The 23,794-nt window shown below is 40.7% G+C and overlaps 1 protein-coding gene across 1 annotated transcript in view; it reads right to left on the bottom strand.

Moving 5' to 3' along the window:
• The window catches only part of TTYH1 (tweety family member 1), a 151,284-nt gene that overhangs the window by 107,716 nt on the left and 19,774 nt on the right, over positions 1-23,794 (bottom strand). The window contains exon 2 of the mRNA XM_075280197.1: positions 1,045-1,217. Coding sequence (XP_075136298.1) covers positions 1,045-1,217 — 173 coding nt within the window. The remainder of the gene's footprint in view (positions 1-1,044; positions 1,218-23,794) is intronic.

Here is a 23,794-nt window from a genome sequence, read left to right as displayed (position 1 = left end):
TCCCCTTCCTCCCTGATTTCAGAAGCAGCACTTGGGAATTGCTCAACTAGCAATTCCCTTACACAAAGTTTTTTTGTTGAGTTAATTTTATCCAGTGACTAGTTGTACATTATAATGTTTTAATCTTTATAATTTTTTGCCAATTTCCTCTCTACACTTCACATATATCATTCTCCTGTCCCTTCCCCATGAAGAAAATACTAACCTACATAGGAATAAAGGTAATGAGCATGAACTGTAGTGGTAGGAATAGCAGTGAGGGCATAAAGAATGTACCTTGGTATTGATGTGCTGTGATTGACCATAAATCTTGGTGGCCCTAGCTTGGATCTAAGACTTCCTTAGCAATCTCATGAATATGGCCTTTCTGTTAGCACTGCTCATGTTACTGTTTCAATAGTGTAATAGGGCATTCTCCTAGATGGTCCAGAGAAAGCATGGCCTGGGCAAACCAGGTATTTCAGATGAGCAGACCTATAAAGTCTATAACATAGTGCTATAGTAAAAGGAGGCAATCTGTATTTGCATCTCAATGGACATCACAATTATTCTGCAGCCTGAGAAACTACAGCTTTGGCACAGAAATGTCAGCTCAGGGGCGATATTTTACCAGACTCTATAACTCAGAGCCTGATGGTTTGGAATCATTGATTATACAGCAGTGGCCAACAATAGATTCATTGCTGGATTGGCAGGCAGTCCAGAGCCAATCCCAGTGGGAAAGACTATATGCAGTCAAGGACTTCATCATCTTATCATGTTTCCTGACATTGTAGCTTTTAGAGTAAAAGGAAGGCTGTGGGAAGCATGGACCATAAGATTAAGGCCCTAAGAGATAGACTACATTTTTCTCATTTCAATACTGATTTACGTGCCTTTGTATAGTAAATCAAACAATAACATGAACTAGCACCTTGGTGGTCCCATTATTATTGCATTATTTATATATATTTTACACTATTGCACCAGAAATGTTCTCTTATTTAATCTAATTTACTATAAGACTGTTTCAATTCCATATAATAGATAGTTTTGGAGACTGACCAGCATATGATGACAGCGGCAACACAACTCCAGGTGATGCAACAGACACGATTGCTCTTAGAGTCATCTTCTTCCTGAGGACTGCAGCAGCAGAATCTGATTAAGTAGACACAGATTAAGACAAGGCTGATGGCCAGGCAAAGTCCTGCAATGCCAGCTAAGAAAAGAAGGGCCTAGAGAAAAGAAGAGAATATAGTATTTAGGATTCAGAACCAATGATCTAGGAAAAATGATGTTACTATATACCTTGCATTATACAATATCATAGGCATTTACTAGTATACACATCAGGAGCAGGTACATTATTCTTGATGGACCAATTTTACATACATGTATTTCTTTTTAGAAAGCTGAGGAGAAATTCTCTTCAGATCCCAGAGTATAGTAATAGTTTGTGGGTGGTGAACTCCAAAACAATGATATTGTATAGAGGTCACTATGGGGTACTATACAGTGTGGTGGGGCCACTATGGGACATTATACTGTATTGAGGCTACTGTGGGACATTATACTGTGTGGAGTGGCCACTGTGAGACATTATACTGTATGGAGGCCACTATAGGACATTATACTGTGTTAAGGGAACAATGTGGGACATTATACTGTATGGGTGCCACTATGGGACATTATTGTTGCACACCTAATGAACTAACACTGGTGTGGTTGGGGGGGGTTATATTCTTTATTCACTTTATCTGTAATCATAAGGGATATGCATCAATATGGAGAGTAGGACCTCCCTTCTTCTTGCTATCTTTGGTGCACTACAATAAGTGTCCTTACATACTATCTAGTAGTTATACATTAGCATCAAGTTCTCAGTCATTCCTAACATCAGTGACTGTATCAACATATACTGAACAATACAATATGAGAATATAACAACAACATGGCTGCAGCAATTAATCACTCTACCTGTAATCATAAGGGACATGCATCAATACATGAGTCCCCCTTTGACAACAATAACAAAGGATTAAGTCCCGCCCTTCCTATTTCCGGTCGAAGATCTCTTTCCGGTTTTGAGAGTTTGCCATGTCTAGCAGGGGTATAGGCATACTGTTTCGTGGTTACGACGAGCCTGCTGCAGAACCTCATTTGCTAAATGCTATACAGTATATATATTCATTTGCCGAATGCTATATATATGTATAGCATTCGGCAAATGAACACTGATTCTGCAGCAGGCACGTCCTTGCTACAGGCAGGCAAGAGTTTTTCTCATTGGAATGAATAGTCCGATGTTAGACTCCGCCTCCTCAGACGAGCCTCTGGCAGAACCAGCGTTGATTGGCCAAATCACTGGCCACTGGCCAATCAACGCTGGTCTATTCATTTCAATGAGAAAAAGTCAACTGGTAACAGCATACTTACCTGCTTGTAGCAAGGACGAGCCTGCTACACAATCAGCCTTCATTTGCCGAATGCTATACACTGTATAGCATTCAGAAAATGAGGTTCTGCAGCAGGCTCGTCGTAACCCGAGGACCATACCCTGAAGTACATACCCAGCCCTGGTTAATTCACTAAGGAACAGGAAGTCTTCTTGCCGCCCTTCCATTGCGCATGTGCCAACCGGAAGTTCGCAGGGGGACTCATGTATATGGAGAGTAGGACCTCCCTTCTTCTTGCTATCTGAGGTGCACTACAATAAGTGTCCCACCAGAAACACACCTCTGAGAAACATGGTCCCACTCTAGTGTCAGATTACAGGACCTGTAAACTGCTAGTCTGACACTAGGTAATATCCAAATTTTTGTGTGGTGGATCTTTCTCTGTATATATCTCACATTATGCTTGGTGAAAAGGCCACTGTGGGACATTATACAGTCCTATGAAAAAGTTTGGGCACCCCTATTAATCTTAATCATTTTTAGTTCTAAATATTTTGGTATTTGCAGCAGCCATTTCAGTTTGATATATCTAATAACTGATGGACACAGTAATATTTCAGGATTGAAATGAGGTTTATTGTACTAACAGAAAATGTGCAATATGCATTAAACCAAAATTTGACCGGTGCAAAAGTATGGGCACCTCAACAGAAAAGTGACATTAATATTTAGTACATCCTCCTTTTGCAAAGATAACAGCCTCTAGTCGCTTCCTGTAGCTTTTAATCAGTTCCTGGATCCTGGATAAAGGTATTTTGGACAAACAATTCAAGTTCAGTTAAGTTAGATGGTCGCCGAGCATGGACAGCCCGCTTCAAATCATCCCACAGATGTTCAATGATATTCAGGTCTGGGGACTGGGATGGCCATTCCAGAACATTGTAATTGTTCCTCTGCATGAATGCCTGAGTTGATTTGGAGCAGTTTTGGATCATTGTCTTGCTGAAATATCCATCCCCGGCGTAACTTCAACTTCGTCACTGATTCTTGAACATTATTCTCAAGAATCTGCTGATACTGAGTGGAATCCATGCGACCCTCAACTTTAACAAGATTCCTGGTGCCGGCATTGGCCACACAGCCCCAAAGCATGATGGAACCTCCACCAAATTTTACAGTGGGTAGCAAGTGTTTTTCTTGGAATGCTGTTTCTTTTTGGACACCATGCATAATGCCTTTTTTTTATAACCAAACAACTCAATCTTTGTTTCCAAAATGAAGTTGGCTTCTCCAAATGTGCTTTTGCATACCTCAGGTGACTCTGTTTGTGGCGTGCTTGCAGAAACGGCTTCTTTCTCATCACTCTCCCATACAGCTTCTCCTTGTGCAAATTGCGCTGTATTGTTGACCGATGCACAGTGACACCATCTGCAGCAAGATGATGCTGCAGCTCTTTGGAGGTGGTCTGTGGATTGTCCTTGACTGTTCTCACCATTCTTCTTCTCTGCCTTTCTGATATTTTTCTTGGCCTGCCACTTCTGGGCTTAACAAGAACTGTCCCTGTGGTCTTCCATTTCCTTACTATGTTCCTCACAGTGGAAACTGACAGGTTAAATCTCTGAGACAACGTTTTGTGTCCTTCCCCTGAACAACTATGTTGAACAATCTTTGTTTTCAGATCATTTGAGAGCGGGCTGTCCATGTTCGGCGACCATCAGACTTAACTGAACTTGAATTGTTTTGTAGAAAGAAATGGTCCAAAATACCTTCATCCAGGATCCAGGAACTGATTAAAAGCTACAGGAAGCGACTAGAGGCTGTTATCTTTGCAAAAGGAGGATGTACTAAATATTAATGTCACTTTTCTGTTGAGGTGCCCATATTTTTGCACCGGTCAAATTTTGGTTTAATGCATATTGCGCATTTTCTGTTAGTACAATAAACCTCATTTCAATCCTGAAATATTACTGTGTCCATCAGTTATTAGATATATCAAACTGAAATGGCTGCTGCAAACACCAAAATATTTAGAACTAAAAATGATTAAGATTAATAGGGGTGCCCAAACTTTTTCATAGGACTGTACTATATGTAAATGGCACATCATACTGTGCAGGGGTCAGTTAAGGTAGCTGATCTACAAGTTATGTTTTATCGTGTGACTAGGGCATAAGCTGCCAAAATGGGAAAAACACTTTAAAGAGCTTTTTCAGGAGTACCTTTGTAAAAGAACTCTATGAAAAAACAATTTAAGGCTGAAACCCCATGTTGCAGAATTTGTTTTTGCAGATTTTGCCGCGTTTTTTTGATCCAGGTTTTAAGCCAAGTTAGGAGTGCATTTAATAGAAGGGAAATGTCTAGGTGCTTTCTTAATATTTTCCATTCCTTTGAAAGCCACTCCTGACTTTGGCTCAAAAAAACCATAACAAAATGTGGCACAAAACGCAAGGTGGGACGTCAGCCTCAAGGGTCCTCAGAAATCCTAATTAATTTTTACTTATGAAAAATTATGGCTTTTTTTCATAATATGAAATTATCCATTCACATAGAGAAATCAGGAGCCCCAGTTTCATATTTGCTGGGTGTCACAGCAGTCGGGTCTTAATGAGCATTATCTATTGTTAGGGTCTGGGGTTGCTAGGTGGGCTGGCATAGACACACAAGTCCAGCTTCATTAGTCCAAAACAAAAGTAGAGTTTTATTTTCACTGAAAAAAAAGGTAATGCATCAACAAAAGGAAACAATACAAACATAAATACCTGCCCAGCTCGACTCTAACTAAACATAGAATAGGTTACCTCACCTATAATAGCAGAAATCAAAAGCCAGTTGAATAATTCAGGGCACAGCTCCAAAAAACGACCTCTCTCTTTGACACTCCAGCCAAGCTGTGCCGCCCCCAGTCTGCTGCTGGAGCTGATTTCTCAAACCTCCTTGACGAGGAGACTCTCAACAGCTGAGTCGCTGCAGGAACATCCCCAAAGTGTGGACTGGAGGGGGGTGGAATGACAGGTCCCACTACAACCCTACCTGCCATTCCTAAAAATCCAGCCCAGTAACCGGAACTCTGAAATAATCTTCAGCAGACAAAAGTTATCTGCTGAGAAATGTTCTTTCTGGAGTTTTCTCATCTCACCCACCTTAGTAGTCTGGGTGAGATGTACACCCCCTCCATTACCTGACCAGCCATCGGCTTACACTATCTTGTAGATAGATGATAAATGTTCATGGAAAATCTCCTTTAAGTTTTGACCAGATATTTGACTAGATATATCAAGGTTATAGAGAAGTGAGATTTCTGCTGTTAGTATGAAATATATAATGACATAGCAGCTACGTAGTTTTAATTAAAAACATCTAAAACATCTGTGCAGCCTGGAAGTTCCAAATTATCAACTCCAATTAGATAAATAAGTTGTCAGCTGCACACTTATACCGCCTGTCGTCTCACACATTTCTAGGTGAAGATGTAGTAAGTCACATAAATATTCTTTATACATATCACATATGTATTGAATTACAACCTAATATAGAACCAAGAAATGGTTACGGGGCACATTTTTATAATAGTTTTATAAAAGTTCAATTTTCAAGACCTCCATCCAATAGGTAAGAATAAGGTTACAAAAAAATAACACTTACACTGGAGGACTGTAATGCTGTAATGCTTTGTTTCTCCTCTGGAGGAGCTGTAGGAAAATCAGACTCTTGGTGACAAGCTTATTGTTTGAGAACTCTTTTAACAAGGATTTACCCAAAGTGAACAATTATTTTAGATAACATTTACATAAATGGTCAATACTACAGTACTGAAACTCATGTATAGCTGACCATTATAAGCATGTAAGAGGTTTGATTTTTGGAGCCCCTCCCCATCTAACTTGACCTGATGACAGGTGTTTCTGTTGGTCCTGTTCCTGTAACACCACATATGATGGTAAAACTGCCAGTGTGGATACATGTGTGTACTCCCTTTGCAGATATCTGGTGGGACAGACAGTAATTTTGTGCTATGTGTAATACACACATATACCACAAGGTAAAATAATATGAAGTACGTATATGTAATGGGACAGATTGAAGGGCTGAACTAGTCAAAGTCAGGTGGAACACATTCTAAAGTAGCTCCGTTCAGCATGCTGTTGTGAACCTACTAGTTATCCAAGTGGATTATATGCTATGTGGTAGTAATAGCGAAGGGGTAAAGTTGTACTGATCAAGTGAACCACCACCCCAAGGAAGGGTAGCATTAAGAATTTGCCTCATGTGAGATTTTTTGTAAACATTATGTTGCCACCTTATCATGAGTAAAAGTTTTTGTTCTGTTCATCTGCCATGTCTGCCTGGTTGCTTACACCTTGCTCAAGTAGATTACAGGAACAAAGATCCTGAGGACTGACCCTCTTTAAAGAGGACCTTTCACCACTTTTGGGCACATGCAGTGTTATATACTGCCAGAAAGCCGACAGTGCGCTGAATTCAGCGCACTGTCAGCTTTCCCGATCCGTGCCCGGTGTAAAGAGCTTACGGTGCCGGTACCGTAGTGCTCTATGGTCAGAAGGGCGTTTCTGACCATTAGCCAGAGACGTCCTTCTGCCTCGCGGCGCCAATCGCGCTGTGCTGTGAGAGCCGGGAGGAACGCCCCCTCCCTCTGCTCACACAGCTCGTCCATAGACGACTATTAGCAGCAGAGGGAGGGGGGAGTTCCTCCCGGCTCCACAGCACAGCGCGATTGGCGCCGCGAGGCAGAAGGACGTCTCTGGCTAATGGTCAGAAACGCCCTTCTGACCATAGAGCACTACGGTACCGGCACCGTAAGCTCTTTACACCGGGCACGGATCGGGAAAGCCGACAGTGCGCTGAATTCAGCGCACTGTCGGCTTTCTGGCAGTATATAACACTGCATGTGCCCAAAAGTGGTGAAAGGTCCTCTTTAAAGCAGGCTGACTAAGATCACATGACAACAGCAACCAACTAAAACTGTGATGTCAATGAGTCGTCCATGTAGGCAGTGTCTGGAAAATACTAACAGAGTCTGTAACAGGGAAGGGCAGCAGATGGATATAAGATGATCCCACCATATGTCACACTATATTTATGAAATTAATGAGCATAATCTTTCATCAAATATTAAAAAACAGGATTTTGATGGAAAATAAGCAAATACTTTGTACAAAACAAGGGGAAGCAGATGAATGAGCTGAATCTTAGCACATATTGCTGAGAAAAAGTGTCAAACATAAATTTGACAGTCATCTCTTATGTTTAATTGTATATTAATTCTCTTAGTGACATTTTTGCAGAAATATGATGAATATTTCCAGTGTATGCTGTGCTATAAACACATTGTATTCTGTTGGAGATGACCTATCAGAACTAGGCTCTCATCACTACTGAGAACAAAGAAATCTATGCAGAATGAAGAAGTCTGTTGCATAGAAGATCAAAATTTATTTTATACATCCTAAACAGCAAAAACCCTTGTAATGCAAATTAGCACAAAAGTGTTTCCTGTAAAATTACACAAAAAACTGTTGGTCTGTTTGCTATTTGTATAAATAGTTACAATTGTTGCTACATTCAGTGTTCAGAAATCGGAGCAGGTGAATTACCGGGGCATAACCAGAGTTTCTAAAAAAAATTACAAGAGAAAGATAAATACTGTTACACCGCTCGATGCCGCCCCCTTACTAAAGGGAATTCAATTAATGTTTTTTAAAAGAAAATTGTTCCTTTTTGCAAACTACCAAATGACAAAAACGAAGGGTTGGGCTGAAGCAAGGTGATGAGTATAACAAATAGAGATATCCCCTCTTAAAAATGAGAGGCAATAACATACAGTGCCTCTGCTTACCATTTAGAATTGGGGCATAAAGTGGAACATTTGGGAATAGTCAGTGGGACTACAGAGACAAATCCAAGAAAACGCCCAAACTGGTATCTACTAGAAAAAAGACAGTTCTTCTTTTGGAAAGTATACTATTTGTGTTCACTTCACATCATATACTTTGCATCATTCTGTTTTTATTAGCCTGTATTCTTATGCCCCTTTACTCTGACAATCCAACTTTCACTGTGAAAATTACTTCTTCATCCTTCTCAAGACACACTGTATGTCATATCACTCAGACTACCCATGGCTTTAGAAGTCTATGGAGAGGGGAGTCGTAGGAGTGTGCAGAAGATTTTAAAAAAAGGCATGATTAGACCTGGTTCACATCTGTGTTTGGTATTCCATTCGGGGAGTCCGCTTGGGGACCCCCCGAACGGAATACCAAATGCATTAAAAAGAGGTTGAGCAATGAAAGCACACAGACCCCATAGACTATAATGGGGTCTGTGTGTTTTCCCCACGGTCTCCACACGAGTCATGCAGAGAAGAAAGTAGTGCTTGAAGTACTTTTCTCTCCGCATGATTCGTGCGGACACCGTGCAGAAAATACACAGACCCCATTATAGTCTATGGTGTTTGGGTGCTTTCATTGCTCACCACTTTTTTAATGCATTTGGTATTTTGTTCGGTGGGCTCCCCAAGTGGAATCCCCGAATGGAATATCGAATGAAAATGTGAACCAGGCCTCAGCAAATACCCCTTGACTAGGCCTTAGACTGATGCTAGAACTGAATAGAAACATTTTATGATAGTCAAAGCACTTTCCTCACATCAGTATGTCAGCACTTCTATATATATGTTCTGCATGTGTGAGACATTTATAGAGCAGATTCTCCTGTACTCACTGTGCGCAGTGTATGGCAACTGGTCTGCACCTACTAGCTCATTGAGAACTACAAACTTCAACTTGCAGAAAGGAACCTGCTAGAAATCGCAGAATATAAGTAATATGATTGATGACCAGATATAGTGTTACTTCTTATGTACAAAAGTCAAATGGAACAACAGGTATACTTTCAGACTTGGTGCATTGCCAAATGTAGAACATTTCTAAGTGCCTATGTCTCCATGTCAGAATGATTTAATAGATTATATCTCTGCATGTTGATTTCAAGGGAATGACTCTGAGAATAAGTAATGCTTATTTTGTATGACTCAGACTTAACACATTATTTAATGGGATGCCTGGAGCGCTGAGTAAGAACAGACAGTGAGGTCACCCACTAAATCACCCAAAATAGCCATCATATCTATGAATGTAAATAGGGACTGTATCTGACAACTACAGCATATATAATTGTACTCTGAGGTTGTGTATCAAAGCTGTCTGCAGTTAAAGTGGGTCAGCATTGTATTGTGGAAGTCATAAGATAATCTCTGCACCCAAAGGCTCTCTCTTTTCATCCAAGCGATGTTTCTTCTAATTATACGACATGCTCCACTTTATAGAAGACACCGCTGCACATCTTCAATTGGAAATGGAATAATATCTACTTAACCCCTTCCCGCCGATGGCATTTTTTGATTTTCGTTTTTCGTTTTTTAACTCCCCTCCTTCTAAACCCCATAACTTTTTTATTTCTCCGCTCCCAGAGCCATATGAGGTCTTAATTTTTGCGGGAAAAATTTTTCTTCATGATGCTACCATTAATTATTCTATATAATGTACTGGGAAGCAGGAAAAAAATTCAGAATGCGGTGGATTTGAAGAAAAAATGCATTTCTGCGACTTTCTTACGGGCTTTGGTTTTACGGCGTTCACTGTGCAGCCAAAATGACATGTCCCCTATATTCTGTGTTTCGGTACGGTTCCAGGGATACCAAATTCATATGGTTTTATTTACATTTTGACCCCTAAAAAAAATTCCAAAACTGTGTTAAAAATTTTTTTTTCTAAAAGTCGCCATATTCCGACGGCCGTGACTTTTTTATACGTAAGTGTACGGGGATGCATAGGGCGTCTTTTTTTGCGGGGCCGGGTGTACTTTTTAGTTCTACCATTTTCGGGAAATGTTATTGCTTTGATCACTTTTTATTAAAATTTTTATCAGAATCAAAACAGTGAAAAAACGGCGGTTTGGCACTTTCGACTATTTTTCCCGCTACGGCGTTTACCAAACAGGAAAAATATTTTTATAGATTTGTAGAGCGGGCGATTTCGGATGCGGGGATACCTAACATGTATATGTTTCACAGTTTTTAACTACTTTTATATGTGTTCTAGGGAAAGGGGGGTGATTTGAACTTTTAATTCTTTTTATATTTTTTTTATATTTTTTTTAACTTTTTTTTTTGCATTTATTAGACCCCCTGTTGAACCCCAGGGGGTCTGATCACTAATGCAATGCATTACAATGCTAATGCATTGCAATGCATTGCAAAAAAGCATCCTTTGTTTTGCAGGCTGCATAGACCAGCCTGCAAAAGAGAGGATTTGCAGACAAGCCTGGGAGCCTGTACAAGGCTCCCGGCTGTCATGGCAACGGGACATCAGCCCTGGAGCATGTTTCAGGAGCCGGCGATCCCGGCCAAAATGGCGGCGCCCATGCGCCGCCGGGAAAATGGCGCCTCCGGCGCCTCTGACCGCGGCGCCGGAGGGGTTAATGCCTCCGATCGGTCCGGGGACCGATCGGAGGCATTGGAGCCGGTTGTCTACTGCTTAAAGCAGTAGACACCCGGCGGCTATGGCGGCCGCCCGGCTCCCGGGCGGTCGCCATAGTTACAGACCCGACATGCGCCGTACTAAGGGATTAGATGCTTCAGGGATGTAACAGAATTCCTGAAATATTTGTATTATATAAAAACTAGCCTCTGCCCGCGACTTCGTCTGCGGGTTATTGGCGTCAATGATCCGCCTATATTCATCAAATTGCTGCCGTCGATGGTTTTCCTGCTCCGGCATTTCAGTAGCATTCAAGCTGTCCTGCTGCTGACCTTGTTCCTCACACCGTGCCTGTGATTGTTCCGGCATCTCAGCAGCTAGCTGGGATGCCATATAATGAGCATGTTTTTGGTGTTGATGATCCACCTGCTTCGGCATATCGATAGCTGTGAAGTTGGCCTTCTGCTGAACTCGTTCCTCATGCTGTGCTCGGGATTTTTCTGGTATCTCAGCAGCTTATAATGAGCGTGTTGTTGTCATTGATGATCTGCATGCTGCAGCGTTTTGGCTCCTAAGCTAGCCTGTCGCTGAACTTGTTTCTTGCACTGTGCCTGTGATTGTTCCGGCATCTCAGCACCTCGCTGGAACATCATATAATGAGTTTGTTATTGGCGTTGATGAGCCACCTGCTCCGGTATTTTGGCAGCTGTGAATCTGGCCTGCTGCTGAACTCATTCCTCGCGCTGTGCCGGTGATTGTTCCGGCATCTCAGCAGCTCGCTGGGACGCCATATAATGAGTATGTTGTTGTAGTCGATGATCCCTGTTAGCTCTGCTTGAGGAGAACACTCTGACTTTAGGCTACCTTCATAGCTCTTGTTGTTTGCGACAAACTTTTGCAGGCAATGTTGAAAATTGGCAAACTGCCAATTTAGATGAAAGGTGTTTGCTCATGTCAGTTTGTCATCAGTGCCTGGAGCAGATCAGATAAAATGCAAATATGTGAACACAAAGCACTGAGGGTTAGTGTGTGTTTACACATAGAGATAATAGCCCTGGCTTTATCAGAAGCTGAGATAAGCAATAAAACACTTATAACACCTTTGGTTGAGGGCCTTTGGAGTCCAGGGGGCACTTCTTAGGGCCTTTTTCAACTCTGATAGCATCAGCCATCTTCTTCGGAGTGGCCTGCTGGGGGAGTAGCATGCCAGCCAGGGACAGAAATAGACTTGACAGGCTCGTTAGAAGGTCCAGCTCTGTCCTGGGGAGCCCCCTCCACGCTGGAGAACAACTCCCATCCCATGTATGAGACTTTGACAGCACTGGGCAGTACTGTCAGTGACCGACTGCCTCATCCCAAATATGAGTAGGAGCGCTATCGGAGATCCTTCCTCCCAAACGCAGTCAGGCTGTATAATCAACATCAGGCTAAGTGAAGATCACTCAGCACAGAGAACTAAATGATCCTGAGTCTTTCTTTTTATTTTCAGTTGCTGTGACTGCTAGTATCCTTTCTATCTGCTATGAGCTTGTAATTGTTCTTTCTTGTAATATATTACTGTATTATCCATGCTGCTGTAACACACTGAGTTTCCCCATGGTGGGACTATTAAAGAATTATCTTATCACCTACATGCTGAACTGTACAAATATACCATACAACAGCCAAGTATTATTTTTAGCATTAATAGTAGTAATAGTTGTATATGACTCTATATGACATGAATATCCTGAGACCTTGGAGAATAAGACCTTGGAGAACATAGCCTTGACAACACTAAAGCTTGAATATCATTATCTCACATCGTAGTAGTAGACTTCATGGAATTAATGAATATACCTCCTTTTAAGAATTGTTACTTTGAAATGGGATACATCATAAATTTATTAACCCCGTTGAAAAAAGGGACATTTTCCAGTTTTGTGTTTTTGTATTTTTTCCTCACCGCTTTCCACAAGCCATAACTTTTTATTTTTACATTCTCAGACATATGAGGGTTTGTGTTTTGTCAGAAAAATTGCACTTTATAATGCTACCAATTATATTCAGAAGATGTAAAAAAAAATCATAATGGATTGGAATAATAAAAAAAATTGTGCCAGTTTTATAAAATGTTATGGCTTTCTTTGTGCATTAAAATAATACAATGCTATATTCTGTGGGTGAGTTTTTTGTGTGTTTTAATAATCCTTAAAGTATGTATGTAAATTAACCCTTGTTTTCCAAGCGGATGGCAACCTTTTATTTTCTACCACCCACTTGGAGAACAAGAGCTAATTTACATACAACCTATCAGGAGCTATATGTTTTGAAAGATTGGATGAATTTTTTAAAAAATGCCAGATTGATCAGGGGTACAGCAGCAATCAAATAATGTATGTCATTGTAACATCCTTGCCCATTCAGGCTTCGGTGCCATCCTCCAGCCGTATGCTGCGGCGCAGGAGACATATCCTGCTGCGATTCCTTGCTTTGGGTTCTTTTTGTATTGTCTGAACATTGTCCCATTCCTTCACCTCTGTAATTGATTTTCCACCACATTCATATCCTTCACCTTGGTTTCCCTCTGCCCCTCTAATAGTTAATCTTAGTCTTACCAGTGTTGATTGACTGTTTATCTTCCTATGAGGTCTGGGTGGTGTCTTCCTTCCTATTTATTGTTTGCACACATTCACCTTGGTGCTTGCTATTGCTTTGTGCTTGCTATACATATTCCTGACCTCTGGCTTTACTTTTGACTATTCTCTCGAATTTTGATTCTGTACTGCGCTTCTCAACTGGTATCGACCCCTTGGCTAGCTGACCTCCCTTTGTTGTTGTTTGTCTTGTCTACGTTCAATCTCATAACTTATATTTAAGAGGGGACTGTCACCCAGTTGTCTTGTGTCGCCTAGGGAAGTGAGGCAAGTAGGCAGGGATAGGGGAGGGTTCAGCTTAGGGCTTACTGCCTTTCTCCTCCCTCCTCCCCAGCAGCTACTGGGGAATTGCTCTTCTATCAATTCCCTTACAGTCATTTAGAATTTGTACTGACAGATGATTTAGTCAGAGCTGGTTTTACATATGTTGCACAATGTTGGCACCACCATATAATCAACTTTCCTGTGTACAAGTAACAATACCATTCTGTGAATAACTAGAAGTGCAAATATAGTTGTGGTACTGTATGAAGATGCGCATATCTAATCCTCTGGCATGTGGTACTTTGTGAAGATGTGCGTATCTAATCCTCCAGCGTGTGGTACTGTGTGCAGACGCATGTATCTAATCCTCCAGCGTGTGGTACTGTGTACAGATGCGCACACAGTACCACACGTGTGCTTTGGTGTACCACGAACCTCAATGTTTAGGATCCTCCAGAGGCTTGCAGTTGTGCATAAACTTACTATTCTACCACCTTTAAACTGTGCTTAGAAGTAGAAAAGGTTGCAGTAGTTTTAGTACTGATAGAAGTCGCTGTAATAGGAGCAGATGTAGTGGTAAAGGCATAGCAGGAAGCAAGCATTTATCAAATAACACAGAAAATATTTGAGTTTCATGTGACAGGTGTCTGACTGTGATAAATGAGAGCTGGAGTACTGAATCATGTTGTATAAACATCATTTCCATATCTTTCTGTATCTGAATGCAGATAAATTCAAAATATGGTAATCCATCTGTTTCCCAGACTGTCAAGCTGCTATTTGATTTAACCCTACAACACAGAAAGTCTTATTGGGGTAAATGTCAGTTGTCAGTATGTGCAAATTGTAAAAAAGGTCTGACAGTGAGCTGCAACATGAGCCAAGTAACATCTGACAAGTGACGGACTTCAAAACTTGGAAAAAAAATTGTAATAAAATAGCTAAATTGTTTACTGTGAGGATCCAGCCTGGGCGTTTACTATCCAAAAGTATTGGCCAAATAGATCTCGTAATACAATATTATTACTAGGATTGGCCCATTTTAGTTTGGATAATGAGACTGCAGGGCAAAGACTGGGAATTTACCCATATATAGGATATTATCAGAAAACTCTAGTAGTGGTAGCATTATTATATCTTGTTCATTATATTATTATTATTATTATACCTCAAAACATCTTCTGAGTTGTGTCGCAACTAGACACAGCAGAAACGTACCTGAAAAATGTAGCAAAAACACTTCAATTTTTCCCGGCTTTTATGCTGTATTACATTTTCAGCAGCATTTTTTCCAACAATCTTTGGATGAGATTAAGGCAAAGGCCGAACTGTGTTTTTTTATGCAGCATTTTTTAATGATTTTTTTGATGCTTTTTTCTTCACCTAGTCAACATATAGGAAAAATGAACATGCTGCTGTATTCAGAAAAAGGAAGCGTTTTTGGAAACGTAGCTTTTCTGCAGCTCTTTTTCTTCCGCAGTGTGAAATCTCCTTCACTTTGTTGGTATTGTAAAATGCTGTGGTTTTTCTGGCTACTGCATTTCTGCTTTGTGGGAACTTTGTTGGGATTGTAAAATGCAGCTTTCACGTAACACATGGCCTTGGTCTAAAGCTGAAGCTGTTGAGGGACATTTATCAGAAGTGGTACATAGGTAATGGAAACCAATCATAATGCTTCTTTTATCTTACAAAGACAAGATTTTTAGAAGAAATAATAAGCCGGGATTTTTTTTTCACATTACTGCACTTACTTGTTTAATAATTAAATGTGGTTATTTGAGGTTAGATGTAATTCTCAGCTTATTTTTGTTCTAATAACACCACTATACTTATCCATTGGTTCTGTATGGCCTTTCAGCTTAGCCCCAGTCAAGTATAGGAAGATAAGATGTAGTATGAGACATAACCAATGCCCCAGAGAAGTGCCCTTTCTAGACAAAACCAAAGCCTTTTAAATACTAAAGGACTGATGTTAGGTTCATACTAGTGTTTGGGTTTTCCAAGCTGACTTGAAAAAACAAAAACCCAGTCCTCTTGGAAAACGGTTACCTGCGGAATCCTGAGGACCACATAGACTATAAAGGGGTCCACTGGGTTTCCGCCCAAAAATGTGGAGAGAAAAGTCCTGCTTGCAAGACTTTTCTCACCACATTTTTCAAGCAGAATGGGGAACGGAACCCTCGAACATAGAGTGACAGCTAGTGTGAACCAAGAGCGAGCTATGCTCACCTCTAAACCATTTTACACTTTACCTATAGATTTAATCTCCATAAAAATTGAATATTGATGCTAGACCAGTGTTCATGAGAAAGAAGGGGGAATATTGCTCAGTGGTGGGAACTCAACATTAACCACATATTTTAGGGTTATCCTGTAACGTCACCTGGCAATAGTCACTGCACCACTTGTTGCACCAACCTACCCAAAGGCATGTACAGGGCACCTGGTCCTCAACTACACCACTTCTTAAAGAAGTTTGGACAAGTAATTAACAGCAATTTCCTGTTAGTTCCATAGAGCGTAGACAACAAGCTTTCTATAAGCGTTGGAGTTGCAGCCCTGTAGCTTCACACAGTACTGTAGATTTCTTGCTTGGAACATACTAAGTATTCACTCTGATACCTTTAAGGATAATCTACATCCTAGTCTTGGACTCTCTGGATACTCCACTGCATTTTACAGTCCCTAGCGAATCCCATCAATACATTGCAAAAAATACCTGCAGTAGAAATGCTGCGATTTTCAAAACTTGCGTTTTTGGAAATGGCAGCATGTCTATTATACCTACAAAAACACTGGTGGTTTCCGCATAGCAGAAAGTCTGTACAGTTTTCCTCCTTCTGTAAAAATCGGTGTGGGAAAAACTTTTATTCGTTTCCAGTGTGTTTTTTTCTGCAGAGCTTTTTCGCTGCAGCCTGCTATGCGGAGCCTTAGTCTAAAAGGTGCAGGGAAACATCTTTTAGTCTGAGGCCCCATGTTTCGGAAGCCAAAAGTGTCTACAAAAGGAATGGGAAATATAAAGGAAACTCTTATACTTCTCCCTTCTGCTCAATCCACTGGCTGCAGCAAAATCTGCAACAAAAAAAGCTGCATTTCTGTAACATGGGGCCTCAGCTATAAGGGGAGATTTTCCTGCCCAACCTGACATAAAAGCATCAGGCCTGTGTTGTCTGTTTAGTTGCACAGTGGCCTAGGGTAGGATAAGGCTAGAAGACCAGACAGGTTACATTTAACACCTTAGACCACCAGGGAACTTAGTTAAGAAGGGATATTTATGCATGTCACTGCTCTACTTCATCTTGGGTTTTCATGATCACAGAATGATCATCTAGGTACCCAAGGTGGTGGAGGCCGCAGGGTACATACCCCATGTTTCCTCCATTTCTGGCTACGTTGACATACCAGGTTCAGCAGCAGCAGCAGAAGGAATATAGATGTAGCGCTAGTTAACTTGACTTTCTGCAGCATGATAACTTTGTATACCAAGATGCCATCTCAGAAGACAACAAAAGCCACTGAAAACCCCTTGAAAAAGTGTGACACAATGTTCTTAATGTATTATAGGTCATGTTAACCTTTGCTGCATATGTAGGTTCTGTGTCAGACCCTTCCAGTTTTCCAAGCCCCATAAACAAAACCTACATCTGGTATCTAACTTCTATTTTAAGTGCACCATTACATAAGTGGTAGAAGCTACTGGAACATACTAACAAGGAATTTTGGAATTATGTCACTGTCCATGTCCAATTAACAATTTAATTATAAATACAATATAATATAATTTAATGAATCTATGTCATTCAGCATAATGTGTGTGTTGTAGCTTTGTTCCTTTTCATGTCCTATCTTGGGTCCTTATATTGTTGAATCTCCAGTTATTCAATCCTATTCAATAGCAACAACAAGGTCATCTATAGTTTGATGGCGACAGATTGTACAGCCATTTTGCCTTTAACGTTTCTCACAAACACAAATTCCCACAAGATCCAAGCTGTCTACAATATCCTTCTTTTGACTCCAGTATTAGACCTAGCGCTGAAATGATATAGCACTTGCTGAATGAATTGTGCGCATTCACTGCTACATGTATGTCGTAGCCCTATTACAATGATGAAGGCCAAGGGTGACAAAGAACAAAGTTAGGCTCAAACTCTTGATGTGACAGAAGATCAATAGATAAAAAAAGATAAAGAATAGATATATTAGTCTTAACCTAACATTAATGAGGGTTTTAGAGGATCATGAGGAGGTCCAAATGTCATATTACAAATGAATAGACTACTTTATTGGACTATAGAGGAAGAGGATAAATATGTAGGTCCTAAAGGAACTTCAAAGTTCGTGAGACTATGGGAAATCCAGGAAGTAAAGTTGTAGGTCATCTGTAGATCATTATTCTAGACGTATCTTTGAACTTTACATTATTTAGACTTCCAGGCCTGGAAAAACAAGGCTCATCAATCAAGTATAGTCTAAATGTACATGTGGATAATGTAATGCCATATCAAATAACATTGCACAATTTTCTCTGCAACTAGTGATAACTCTGGAGGCCTTTTTTATACATTTATTATGCCATATGTATCAGCTTAATGCCTCATTTATCTGTGGACATATATGAAAGAAGTGGATTTTTTTGTACAGGCTTCTCTCTAGTGATGTTTTTGGAAAGTCTTGCAATTTTGGTGTTTGACCCTTATATATACATGTTTTGAACAAATTCTAAAAGTCATGCATTCAAATATGTGGATTGAACACTTATGGTGCTTGTTCTTGGTATCGCAAGTTGGTAACATTCATTTGAATGGGACTAAGCTGCAGAATGGTCATATGACCAGTGATTGTGGCCACCTAAAGCAGTTATACTATCTTAGTATACATACAAATCTCAGAAAAACCCCTTTATTCAAGAGACCCTCAAGGGCAATCAACCAATTGTCCCTCAACTGAGTTTAAACTGATGATAGGATTTCAAAATCCTTCTTATGGATAAAATCTATGTTTTTTCCACTTGGTTCTTGAGGACCAATTCTTGAATGTCACAAAGGTGGACAAGTGCTTAGAATGAGCTAGATAAGAGAGACACTGATACAAAGTGGATTCTACTCAAGTGCACTGAACCCACCATCTAAATGGCCAGAATTTATGTGTAATATAAGATTTATGTCCTTATTCAGGAACGTGTATGCCATGTCAGTAGAGGTTTCTATAGCTAGACCAGCAGTGATTGGACCAAAAAATGTTGATTTCTGATAAGAAAATCTCTGTAACTGCTCTGCACAACAAATACTTTCCAGTTACTTTATCATATACAGGATATTACAGAAAAACTCTATTGGAATCCATCCAAAACCTTGAAACCAGAACAGGATAGCCCTTCTTTCACCTTTTGCTATCGTGAAAAAACAATAATACAAACTGCATGAAAAAGATGCAACAATGAAACTAACATGAGAAATGATATCACTGCAATATACCAACATTACCAAGATTTTACATGATAATTTAATGGATGTATTGATAAAAAACTAAATTAGACTGGATTCTGTCCAAGAATCTACTGACTGAGTAAAGACACGATCCTGTCTTCTAATTTTTCATTTATATTCAAGATGACATCTTGTAAGGTCATGGCCAGGTAGGGTAATATAAATAATATTATATAATGTCAGGGTCTGGGGTTGCTAGGTGGGGTGGCATAGACACACAAGTCCAGATTCTTTAGTCCTAAACCAAAGTAGAGTTTTATATTCACTCAAAACAAAACGGTAGTGCAGCAACAAAAGAAAACATTACAAAGATAAATACCTGCCCGGCTAGGCTCTAACTACACACATCAATAGGTTACCTCACCTATGATAGCAGATTCAATAGCAAAATTGAAGGGTACAAGACACAGCTCCCACAATGTGACCTTCCAGCTGGCTCTGCAGTGCAGCTCTGTCCAAAGTCTTGCTGCTGGAGCTGACCTTTTAAACATCACTGATGAGGTCAATCCACAGTAGCTGACACGCTGCAGAAACATCCACAATGTGCGGACTGGAGGGGGTGTGGAATGACAGGTGCCACTGTCAATCCTACCTGCCATTCCTAAAAAATGCTCAGCAGACAAAAGCTGTCTGCTGACAACAAGTCATCCCTGGACTTTCTCTCATCTTTTTTTTTTTTTTTAATGTAGATTGTGAGCCCCACATAGAGCTCACAATGTACATTTTTCCGTATCAGTATGTCTTTTTTTGGAATATGGGATGGAAATCCATGCAAACACGGGGAGAACATACAAACTCCTTGCAGATGGTTTTTTGCCCATGGCGGGATTTGAACACCAGGACTCCAGCGCTGCAAGGCTGCAGTGCTAACCACTGAGCCACCGTGTGGCCCCTTCCTGGACTTTCTCTCATCTTGTCCACCTGAGTAGTCTGGGCGAGATGTACACCCCCTCCATTATTTTGCCGGCCATCGGCTTATAATATATATTGGTCTGAATCACATGACCAATAAGAGTAATGGCTCATGAACAAGGCTATATTACAGATCTGTAGAAGCTCAATACCCATGGAACCCCAAGGAACCCAACTGTATCTCCCCATCCCTCTGATTTCATAAGGAGACATAATGAGATTATTACTTATCTGAAAGAGCTTACTTTGTAATACAGAGCAGTCACAGGTCTATGAGACATTGAAAATGGGTCTGGGGTGGGGGATTAATCAAGACTAGCATTTTGGCACTGTTGCTAACTAGTACACTCAGTGGCCAAAAGTCACGGGAAGGCGTGTCCCAGTGCCGGTTGTGTCGGATATGATGCTTAAACAGTGTGATGCAATGTGGCCTATGGCGCTAGAGTCGCCAGGATATCTGAGCAGTCTGATATAGACAAGTGTCTCGTGAACATGGCAGCATGTCGCGAGTTAAGAGACTTTGAATATGGGATGATAATCAGTGCAAGACACATGGGGCATAGCATTTTGGAGATTACCCGGGAATTTGGGTTTGCGAGGTCAACAGTATCTTGGGTGGACCTGCAATATCGCAGAGACAACGTTGGCAGCCGCGTAAACCGGCGCTCTGGTCGACCCCGAGTGTTCAATGAAAGGACGTCACGTCACCTCCACAGAGTCATACAGGGCTCTCGATGGTCAAATCGGGGCCGATTTGAATGTGGGGCGCCAGGACCCCACTTCCACCAGGACTGTACACCGAGAACTGCACCACATATGCTTCAACAGTTGACGCCAGACCCATGTCCCTTTGCTGACGCCACAGCACAGAGCTTGAAGACTGGCATGAGCCTGCGACAATCGTCATTGAGCCATGGAACAGTGGTGGCATGGGATGAAGCAGTTGGTCACTGACAGTACTGCCCAGTGCTGTCACGGTTATCAAGTGCCAAATTATTTTTGCAGATCAAGGCAACCTTTTGCCTCATCTAAGAATATTGGAACCATCACATTAGTTGTCACATTTCATAACTTCATGACTGCCAAGGTCTGTTGCCTCCCTGTAAGTAATATTCTCTAATTCACATCTGTGTCTGTTATATCCTTCTACAATCCCAGAGTGGGAAATCCATTCTACCACCAATGACCACTAGAGCCTAATACTGTACTATGAATGGCCATACCACTATATATATATATATATATATATATATATATATATATATATATATATGAAATACACATAGTTGTATCATTATACTAATAAAAAAGTATTTATTGGTAATGTGTGTATATGCTGGGAGGCAAGGTTGCTTTATCTCACCATGGCCAGGAATTATAGTTAAGTCATTGCCAAATTTATAACCTGTCGGTACCCAAAACCAATAGGTTACTTTGCTTCCTGATGACAGTATCTGGCTTATGTGACTGAGATAGGGAAGTCAGATTGTGAGCTCAGCTAAAGACAGACAATGATATGAATATGAATGCATTCTATGGACAAGTCTGTGGAATATGCCCTTGCTAAATAAATGACAGATAATAGGTAAATAATAGCAGTAGCGGTCTTTTCCTCTACGGGTAATGCCAGGAGAGCTGGATACAGCAGAACATCTAGACAGACAATTGGCATGTGAAGAGGAAAAGAGCCTCTCAGACAGCAGGAATCTGACATGGGGTGAGGGGGAAAGAATAGAAGGGAAAGTGAGAGACAGACTCCAAGTGTGGGAAACTGGGGGAAGGGAGTTGAAAATGCACGCCAAACAAACATCACCAGGGGCACAGAATAAGAATCAGTCTGGGGGTGTGCAGCAGGAGGGGGAGCGCGGGTCTGGCGGTGGGAAGAGATGCACACAATATGAGAGATGAATAAAGAAATCCTGGGCAGATGTGCAGACTACAGTTCCCAAGGATCAGGCTAATTGTATTACATGTAAGTTTAAATGGCTGGAGCTCAGTGCATTAGGAGGTGTATACATAGTGTCATATGCAAATATCCATATATTCTCTATCAAGCTGCAATATTGAAAGCGACAGAGAAGCACGAGATGGAGTCCATCGTAGTTTTCCACATTTTCAGACTGCTTCTTTCCATACAGACATGGCATAAAAGCTGTGTCATTTGAGGAATAGTACATCCACAACTTGAATTATTCACTATCACTTACACAAAGATACTAAGCATTTGCTCTAACAACAATTTTTTTTTTAGTATGGTTCTATTATTGGAATTGCTTCCTTTTATAGAAGACACTCCCATATTACCTGGATACAGATCATGTAGTTTTATGACCTGTATTATAACCTGTCCTTATTTATGGCACTAACACATTTGTTAGTATGCTGAAGTATTACAAGGGAAAATTGGGCAGCCTTATGTATATGTTGTTGAAATGCACCAGCTCGGAGCAGTTGCAATGCGAAGATTACATGAACCATCTCCCTAGCATGGGCGTACTTGTAAAGGCTTATTTGCATGGTCTGACTCTGTTAAACAGGCCGCCTAGCTAAACTAGAATTGACAGACTGACCACTGTCGGCTTCTTTTCATTAGGGTTGAAGGTCAACAGAAAGGTCACCTAGATGTTATGCTCTCTATATTCATATGAAAGGCATACTGTGGTTGATGTAACAAGACAGAATGGAAATAATCTGTTTCATGCAGCATCTCTATATGCTAGGTAGGTAGGTATTAACTAGTAATATAGTACTTGATAATACTTTGCAATTCTTTTGACATTTCTACCACTTGGTCAGAGGCAAAATGTAATATTTAACTGGTGTGAGAAGGTGACAGGCAGAGTGCCAGACAGATATATCAGCCCCAGGTTTCTGACATACGTGTTGTCCAGTGCAGATCTGGAGTAGGCCTCAGCCCAGTTGTAGGTATTTGGCTCATTACTGGGCCAGAAAGGGCTGCAGCTCCTGCATTGCATTGCAGTTCCATGAGGTGACAGGAGGTGTATGGTTCTGTTCTGTAACCCTGAGTCCGATGCAACAATATTGCTCCTGTTTTGTTTGTGTGGCTGGTAGTAAGCCAAATGTATAGTTAGGTTATCTGTTCTGTTTAGTTTTTTTGTTTTTTTTTTTGCCTGAAGTTAAGACTGTATTTTTTTTGTTGTGGCTCATTTTGTGCCTGAAGTCAAGATTTATTTTCCTATTTTTTTTCTAAATAAACCAATTTGCTGCACATTTTGTGTCCCTGTCTTGACTGTTTGGGTTTGCACCACTGGTTCTACCGAACTAAATTCCCCACACTGGAGAAAAAAATGGAGCTGACGAGAATTACCCTCTTAACATCACAAGACACATGACTTTGTGTAATTGGGGAACATCACCAGCCTTTATGTAACTCATGTACCCAGAATATGCAGATTCCAATTTGGAGAATTTTCCATAAATCCAGAAACAATCTAAATCTCGAAAAGCCACTAATGCTGGTAACATGTTAACTCAATGTGAATCTTCTTCGAGGAAGTAAAATTTTCCCATAAAGCTTTAATTTCATCAGTCTCTACAGTCAACACAAGTTTTTAGCATTTTTTCCCCCATTCACCCTGTTGAGGTACATAGCAGTGGCT

Source organism: Leptodactylus fuscus, chromosome 6, assembly GCF_031893055.1.
Source record: "Leptodactylus fuscus isolate aLepFus1 chromosome 6, aLepFus1.hap2, whole genome shotgun sequence".
NCBI lineage: Eukaryota > Metazoa > Chordata > Amphibia > Anura > Leptodactylidae > Leptodactylus > Leptodactylus fuscus.
Note: the sequence above shows the minus strand (reverse complement) of the source record. Positions and strands in the feature narration are given on the sequence as shown.